Genomic DNA, 9,482 nt, shown 5'->3' with positions numbered 1-9,482 from the left:
GGTACAGACTTGGTTCTTGTGCAGGACACGCCATCTCATCATGGTGAACCTTCATGGCAGTTTTTTTTTTACATCCTTAAAAGTGTGGTCAGGATACGACCCGGACAAGGATATTTCAACCTCTGATCTTTCACCTTGACATCTGAGGTACAGACCTGGGTCTTGTGCGACACACCACCTCATCCTTGTGAACTTTCATGACAAGTTTTTTTAAAAATCCTAAAATACATGGTCAAGATACAGCCCAGTCAAGGATTATTTCAGCCTTCGAAGTGAAGACACTTATGCTTCTTCCGAAACATGCAACTTCATCATGACCTTCATGACAAGTTGTTTTTTTATCCTATAATGCATGGTCAAGATGCACACACATGCATGTAACAGCCATGTGACAACTCTTATCTCGCTCACTGCAAATGGGCTTGACCAAAAGGCTTTACATGACAACAACACTGTTGCACTATCGGCACCGACACCAACAAAACAATGGCAGTACGTGGACTTTCTTCTTTTAAAAACAAACAACAGCAGGAAGAAAAAAGTTCTTAAGAACAAAAGTACTACAGGTCAGTCATATCACAATATTGTTACAGTTTTATGCATCATGTAATGTAAAAATTAACAATTGTTGAAAAGAATTCATCACAAACTCTTTCATTATACAAGACAATGATTAAGTGTAATTGACTCTGCACTATAAAACAGTATCATGTCAAAACGTCCCCATGTCAAAAGGTCCCCTAGTCAAAACACACCCATTTTGGTAAAACATTCCCGGATTGGTAAAAAGTCCCCATGTGTGTTTTTGTTAGAAGTCAAACAGTTCCCAAAAGTAATTCCTACAAAAAAATGGCTATATGTATAACACCATAATCAGTAGTTGAAAAGTTTATTTGATTGTATACAAATTCTGTTCAATACCAAACAGACAATGATGAAATATTATGACAGCATGTGAGCAAAGTAATACTTGCTAAAATTGAACAACAATATTTATCAGAAACAACAGCACTTTTTCAGTTTCAATCAGGAATAAATTACAATGTACAGGCATTTTGTACAAAGAAAAAAAGCATGTTGTATAAAACAATAGATCATTAATACATGAATTCACTTTCTCAAGGAGAACATGATCTCTGATATTACTTGCAGGAAAAGCTAGGTTAAATATGACATAAAGTGAAAACAACCTTTACATAATTCTAATAAATACAAAAAAAAATCGGGCATTTTTTTAAATTTTAGAACAATATTAATATTCATAATCTATCAATTCTATTACCAAAAAACAGGCCTTTAAATAAATGTGTTTAAATACTTGAAAGACCAAATAAAAATGTATTTTTTACACAATTAAATAAAATAATGTACATAATTGTATTAGGAAGTGATGAAACATTTTAGTGGATGATTTTACGAAAATATCATAAAATTTGTTAAGAGTTTATTTTAATTAAGTACCAGATATAACTTTTAATAAAGACTTGCTCAAAATGATGACAGAATAGCACAATAACGTAATCACAGCTGAAAGTTGGTCAGAGTACAAACTGTTGACACATTTCAAAGCCTTTCCTGTCTTTTAATCAATCAAATCTATGTTGTATATTTATAATATTTCTGGCAGCTTTTGTCAACATACATGTACATAAGGCCCCTGACAGAAACATCCCTCAATACTTCAATTCTTGCTCATTAATCAAGAATACATTTAACTCATTCAATAAAGGTTAAAAAATGAAAAGTAGAATACAATTAAAGATTTATATTGAATTGTGTATTGAATTTTTATCAAGTTACCAATCGGACCATTTCACACCCTTGGGCTGTTCAAGCTCTTTAGTATTATACCCTGGGGATACAAACTTCATTGTTCAATTTTGACAGCAGTATTTCGATTTATTTCATTGTTTATTTTTGCCTCCAATTTGCGGTATGTCATAAAAGTCGTAAAGGATACTGACTATAAATATTCGGCGAAAATCGGCTTTTTCCGCCATCCAAGTTTTTGTTGGCGCGGAAACTGCCGAGGTTTTTCGGAGAAGATTGGAATGACAATTCTTGTTTACGAAAAGAAACGACTATTTTCGGAAACGTTCGGCTGATATCGCCGACAGAATTTTATCACTTATGGCAACGCTATTTATAGAACGAAATTGGGAAACCAGAAAATTTAACTTGGTTTTATTTTCGATTTTAAGTAGATCGCGATGCTGATAATGGGGTTTGGGGTACCCCCTCCACCCCGCGAAAAACTCCCCGGATTTACACGATTTAGAAAAATGACCCCTGAGAAGACCGAAAATACGGAATTCCGTATTAATACGGAAAACTTTCACCCATGTATATTAGGTGTTTATTTTTCAACCTTCATATCTAAACGTAGGCCTGTCTTATTTCACTGAAAAACGTCGCAAAAAGGTATATAATGTTACCTTATTTCATTAACTTTCCTTAAATACGATTAATAAGATTATCAGGCTTACTTAACAGAAAAAAAAGACCAATTTGTAGAAGGCCACACTCACATAATTAGTAAATTTTAAACACTTACTACCATTAGTAACTAACAAAAAGTTTATAAATTTGTAACAATGAAAATCTGTACACAAAGTACACAATCATGTATTTATACAGTCAAATGATAGTAAAAAAAATCACCAAAATTGCCATATGGAACACAAGTTGAAATAAATTCACAAATCATGCGTATGAAAAGTTTCAACTTCAGACTAGTTTAGTAGACTAATGTAGCTGAATCATCAGACAAGCTCAAGCTCGGTATGGCGGCTAATCTGACTGATGACCCCACTATATTCTTTTTACGTATACTTCAAAATGGTTCTTTTTCAAGAGTGTCAAAACATTCCAAGCGAAGTTTCTAAATTACTCAAGAAATTGAACTCCTCTTTTATAAATACATAAAATAGCCCTGGTCTGCCCATCACTATTTTTTTTCACAAAAATACCCTGCACATCAATATAAAGCTGGAATAATCACTGGACAAAAACATGGAAAATGCCTTATGAATTAGATTATATCTTTAACAAAAATCCCCATTTCAATCATTAAAGAAAAAAGAAGTATAATTATCCTCTGATGCATCAAATCATTCACGCTATATCCATTATTTTGAACACTTCTTAATGAGACACACTGAAACATCACATAAAGATGCCAGCTGCTCACTGCACGGACAAGAACTTACGTGTATATAATCATTCGTCAATTGGGTTCTTAATGTACCGGTATTATCATTTATCCAATATTCAACAAAACTAATGCATATTAACTTTAAAAGAAACGGAGAAGAATAGTTATATTTTATGAACAGCTATAAAAATCCATCTAGCATAAATGCATTATAATACATCATGAATGATATTTACATTGAGTTTACTATGTGAAGTATAAGTTTATACTTTGGTGTTTTTCAACTCTGCGACCATCACCCATTTCCATTACTTAACATGCAAGAAATAACAGGTTTATCATTATATCAGATATTTTCGGCTATACTTCTAGACAGGTTTATACAGTAATTGAAGTTATTGATTAAATATCTGATTGCAATTATTAGTTATCATTTGAAAACATTGAATTTGAATCAACCTTATTTGATTTTTGAAATCCATATTGAATTATCAATTTCAAAATGTCATGCAATAATAAACATTACAATCATATATTCTTCTGTGTATATTTCATTGAATATCCTCTTCAAATATATGTCAATATCTTAATGTCATATTATCACTTAATTTACAATACATTTCAAATACATATAATAGTGTATTGCAATTTGAAGACATTTGTTAGCACTAAAATAGCAGCTAAACAGATAACCGAACCACAATCAGGCAAGATTATCTGTGCCCAGCATGTTGAGTGTTTCACCATTGTGTCAAGGCCCACAACTGTGTGCTGCTGCAGCTGTGTATTTGTCACCCTTATTCTTGTTTCACGGTTACACAACACTAATACCAATGTTTCCATGTATCACCATAAATGCGTCTCTCTGATTTCCCCTATCACATGGCTTGCCTTCTGTAAAGCCTGAAACAATGAAAATGTTGATGCATTATATGAACTGGTTACTTATATGAACATGCTGAAACAATAAATTGTTCAGAATTATTACTGACATTAAAGCACTCAATATAACAAGAGGGTCAAGATGGCCCTATATCACTCACCTAATTGGACAAAATATGTATTTTTTTACGAAGGGCCATAACTCTTACAATATTTAAATTGGATTAATATAACATGTCACAAAAGAGCACATTAATACTGTGTATACATTTATGAAGTTTGAAGTTGATATCTTCAATGATTGTAAAACAAAAAACATAAATAAGATAAAAATAAAAAAAACAAGAGGGCCAAATGGCCCTGAATCGCTCACCTGTCATATATTGCACATTCTTCCATTATATACAAATATTGAAAACCTAAGCCTATGAACACTGGGCGTGGCCAATTTTGACCCCAGGGCTAAAGTTTGAACAATCTTAATAGTGGTCCGATAAACAATGCTTCATACCAAATATCTAAGGCCTTCGTCTTTTGGTTTCGGAGAAGAAGATTTTATAAGTTTTCATCATATACATATATAAGGAAACCCATGGCCGCCCAGGTGGGGCCATTTTTTGACCCCAGGGCCAAAGATTGAACAATATTGGTACAAGTCAACTAGATGATATATCATGCCAAATATCTAAGCTCTTGTCACTACTTGATTTTACGTGTGTATCTATATAATTATGTATATTTGTTATTAATTGTTGTATGTGGCCCATATTGAAAATTGGTATGTGTACTAAATATGTTATCCAGTTTAAATTAATATGTTACTTGTCTTTGTGAGTTCGGAGAAAAGTTTTCACTATAACACATATAGAGAAAACCCATCAGCCCCGGGGTGTGGCCAATTTTGACCCCAGGGCCATAATTTGACAAACTTTGTAGAGGTCCACTAGATGATGAATCATGCCAAATATCTAAGCTCTTAGCCACTTAAGTTCAGAGGAGATGATTTTTGAAGTTTTCACTATAAACATATAGAGAAAACCCAAGACCCCCCGGGGGCGGGGCCAATTTTGACCCCAGGGCCATAATTTGAACAAACTTTGTAGAGGTCCACTAGACGATGAATCATGCCAAATCTCTAAGCTCTAGGCCAAGTAAGTTCAGAGGAGAAGATTTTTTTAAGTTTTCACTATAAACATATAGAGAAAACCCATGACCACCCGGGGCGGGGCCAATTTTGACCCAAGGGCCATAATTTGAACAATCTTGGTAGAGGACCATTTGGTGATCCTACCTACCATATATCAACGGCCTAAGCCTTGTGGTTTGGGAGAAGAAGATTTTTAATGTTTTTCCTTTCCGTTGCCATGGCAACCAGAGTTCTGCATGGAATTCAATTCTTTGAACAATTTTCAAAGGGGACCACCCAAGGAACATTCCTGTGAAGTTTGGATGAAATTGCTAAGCGGTTTATGAGGAGATGTTGTTTAAAGTAAAAGTTTACGGACGGACGACGGACAAATTGTGATCACAAAAGCTCACCTTGTCACTATGTGACAGGTGAGCTAAAAATAATAATATTGATAAAAGGATCACCTATTAAAGGTACATTTCTTTAAAAATATTTTCAAATCAGGCCAATATTTTTTTAAGAGAATATTTTCAAAGTTGTTAGAATACATATATTGAAAACTAGCCCCGCCCCTTGTTTTTTCATGAATCAACATCAAGTGAATAAATGTAACTTCTCCATAGCCTCTATACGCCTGTTTGGGATGAGTTCTGACTCCTCCAGGAGGATGTCAATACTGGATTTCAAGGCAAGGTTATCTCCCTGTACAATCTCCTGAGCCTATGACATTTTGCCTATTTTCAATGTGTTCTGACTTATCCAGGTTGTCAATACTAGATTTCAAGAACAGAATTATCTCCCTTACCTGTACCATCTCCTGAGCCTCTATTCGCCTGTTTGCGATGTGTTCAGACTCCTCCAGGAGGACGTCAATCTCTTCCTTCTTGTACAGCTGGCTTACAAGCTCGCTCTGTAGGTTGTCCTTAATGTAGTTTACCAGGAAGTGCATGATGGACTTGGGCACCGTGTCCTGAATGTTCTTACGAACGATCATGAAGTAGGACTTGATTAACCTCTCTGGAATGGGGTAAATTTTGATAGAATGTCCACAGAAATTTGTCAGGCACAGAATCTATTGTGCTTGATGAAAATAAACAATCCAACAAACCAAAGTCATAAAGACATAATACCTGATCATCTGTGGAAGGTAACTTTCAATATCTTATATTCTTAATCTAATATTCATATGGTATGCTGACATTAATAAACATTGTTCAATCATGAAAAACCCATCCTCAGCACCAGAGCGTATCATATGATACCCTGGGCGAATTGGCTAGGGAAACTTCGTAAATCTTGAATATTCATAAGCATTTTCAGACAAATTGTATAGCCGATAACGAACAGGAAAGAATCACATTTGTGAAGCCATAATGGCATACTTAACAATATCCTGCCTAAAATGATTTGTAAGCAGTGATCTCATTAGATTATTTCGAGCCAAGATGACATCCGTAACTTCTCAGACATTTCCGCACCGCATGAGGTGTATCTCATGCGACCAATCAACCTACTGGATTTTACCTTATTCATTATTCATGAGAACGAGATTTTAACAGCTGATCTGCCCAGGGTATCATATAGGTTATGATACGCTAGGGTGCCGAGGACGGAAAAAAACATGCCCTGCAAACCAAAGCATAACAATAAACGAGGGTGGTGAAATATTCGCTAGTACAGTCAAAACTTGGCTGGATATCCCAGGTACTGGTAATCAAACCACCCATTATACAGCTTGACATTTACTGAAATTAAGGTAAGATTTTTTCTATGTGCTTGTACATACAAGTTGGCTTCCGGATTTCATGTTAGACAGGGTACAACAACATACCGTACACATATTTGAAGAAAATTCATTTTCCGAAAACACAGAGAGATTCTGAAAACACATCTGGTCCAAAATCATGGTGTTTGAAGAGTTTTTGATACATTCATATCAAAGTTTTGTGCCATAAATCTCTACCATAAAAAGGTTTAGTTTTGAAATGAATCTACTAGTGATGTAAAATTTTGGCCAGAATGTCTTTCAATGTACAATAAAATCAAATCTACAAGCACAAAATTAAGCTGACACTGACGCACAATTGAAAATATGCAAAACAAACACACTGACAAAACACGGAACAAAGTGTCCAGTTCAGAATGTAGGAGGTAATTTTGAAGGTAATTCAACATCTATAGAGAAAATAAAAGACTAAATCAGCAAGAAGCTCATTGAAGCTTAACTACATGTATGCATGCATGATTCACATAACTTTGATGAAAATCTAAAGCAAAGCGGATGGTGTGATGAAATTTAATCTTTGTATAATACATGTGTTCGTTTTCTGACATACCTACAAGATACACATCTCTCTGATCTCTTGGGGATAATTTTCTATTAGGAAGTTTCTTTGGCTGTAAATAACAAATACAGAGGTATGATTAAATACTTCTGTTCTATAATTTCATATCTGTAACTATGGCTTCTTGCTGATAAGTCTTGTAATTTTGCTATGGTCATTTGCCTAAAACAAAGAAAACACAAATAAGTTTGCAATATGCATTCTTTGGAAAGTAGGGAAAGAATAAGTTTTGAATAACATTTCTTAATATTAAACCAGTTGGATTTTGGAAATTATTAATAAAATCAAATGCATATTGCAATTACAGTCACTCATGATATAGCTTCAAACATGCTTATACAATATTGATGCATTGTGCAGCGTGGAAATGCTTCAGTCATCAAGGTGCCATGTGAGAGCATTGTGATATACTTCACAACAAATTGAAGACATCAATTTGGAAACTGTATGTTTGATGCTATATTTCATGGTTAAAGCCTGTGCAAGAGCTCTGTTTTACCCCCGACTTACTGATCAGTTCACACTCAGCTTCCTCCCGCCTCGTGAGCTTCCGACTCTGGGCTCCATTTGCCTGTAATACATGGAACTCGTTTCCTAGATGCACACTGTCCATTTAATCACAAAACACACACATCCCTTTTATTTAAATTTTACTATATAATGCCTCTTTTTTTAAATCAGTGAAAACCAACCATATTAAAACATGTCTACAGCAATTAATTGTGGTGGATTCATCATCCAGCACACCACAACCGATATCCTAAACAAGAGATGTTTGTCAAACATTATGCCCCCCATAGGCGCCATGTTGTCAAGAATATTTGGACAATTAAATGAAATATGCATGGACAGAATTGACAGCTAATTTGTCATTGACATTGGATGCCTTTGAGGCAGTTTTAAGATCATGACCATTCATTTAGTATGCGGATAGGAGGAACAGTTATTAATCATGTTCAAATGATGACTGATATTTGCAGATAAATATGATCCTCTTAGCAACAGGGAATATGTAAATATGATGTAATTTTAATGACCAATATGAGTTGTGACCTTGACCTATAACACTATGACCTCAAAATCCATTGGGCCCATCTGCTGGTCACCTCCAACCTAAATGTCAAGCATTGTCGAGCTATCACACAGACACGATTTTTGCGTTCAAGGTCTTTGACCTCTTATTAAATCAATAGGGCTTATCGACTGGTCAGGCCCAACCTCCAAGTCAAGTTTGAGGGCCATGGGTGCAGACATTGTCGAGTAATCACTCGAACAACCTTTTCGCATTCAAGGTCACTGTGACCTTGACCTTGACTTCATGCCCTAAAAATCCATAGGGGTAATCTTCTGGTCACCCCTTACCTTAATGTCAAGTTTGAGTGCCATGGGTGCAGACATTGTCAAGATATCACACAGACATGATTTTTGCGTTCATGGTCACTGTGACCTTGACCTTTGACCCGATGATCCCTTAAATCAATAGGGGTCATCTACTGGTCAGGTCCAACCTCCAAGTCCAGTTTGAGGGCCATGGGTGCAGGCATTGTCGAGTTATCAATCGGACAACCTTTTCGCATTCAAGCTTTCACCCACTGGACAAGATATGGCATTCAAATACCAGAAGATTTCAGCAGACTTCTTTGACTAAAATAACAACTTATTAAATTAAATTACATGGGCTTATATCTAATTATGATTGTTCAAATTTATATAACATCTGACAAACACATACAAGTACTTATGTTTTTCTTTCGGCAAGTATTTTGTTTAGGTGTTACGAATTTACTTTTTCAATTAATTTTCTTTTACAGTGATAGATGTAATATCAAGATAACATGATATATATCATACCTCCTCTAAGCAATACTTTCAAAGGATTTTTCCTATCATGCTAGATTAATTATAAGTTAATTTTACAAACTACACATCAATGTACAAAGCTGTTATTCCCTTGTATAGTTTGCTACTTACA

The 9,482-nt window shown here is 34.9% G+C and overlaps 1 protein-coding gene across 2 annotated transcripts in view; it reads right to left on the bottom strand.

Annotated features, from left to right (window-relative positions):
- Positions 1-873: 873 nt before the first annotated feature.
- Positions 874-9,482, bottom strand: part of LOC128218057 (dynamin-1-like protein) — a 33,013-nt gene continuing 24,404 nt past the window's right edge. Inside the window, exons 15-17 of one of the 2 annotated variants that reach the window (XM_052925576.1) lie at positions 8,021-8,081; positions 5,971-6,182; positions 874-4,057 (exon numbers count right to left, since the gene is read on the bottom strand). In XM_052925576.1, the coding sequence (XP_052781536.1) occupies positions 4,001-4,057; positions 5,971-6,182; positions 8,021-8,081 (330 nt within the window). In that variant the 3' untranslated portion in view covers positions 874-4,000. Of the gene's footprint in view, positions 4,058-5,970; positions 6,183-7,501; positions 7,563-8,020; positions 8,082-9,482 lie in introns of both variants that reach the window. The other variant, XM_052925577.1, reaches the window with a different exon arrangement.

The sequence above is a fragment of the Mya arenaria genome, chromosome 14 (assembly GCF_026914265.1).
Source record: "Mya arenaria isolate MELC-2E11 chromosome 14, ASM2691426v1".
Lineage (NCBI taxonomy): Eukaryota > Metazoa > Mollusca > Bivalvia > Myida > Myidae > Mya > Mya arenaria.
This window is presented reverse-complemented; position numbering and strand designations above follow the sequence as displayed.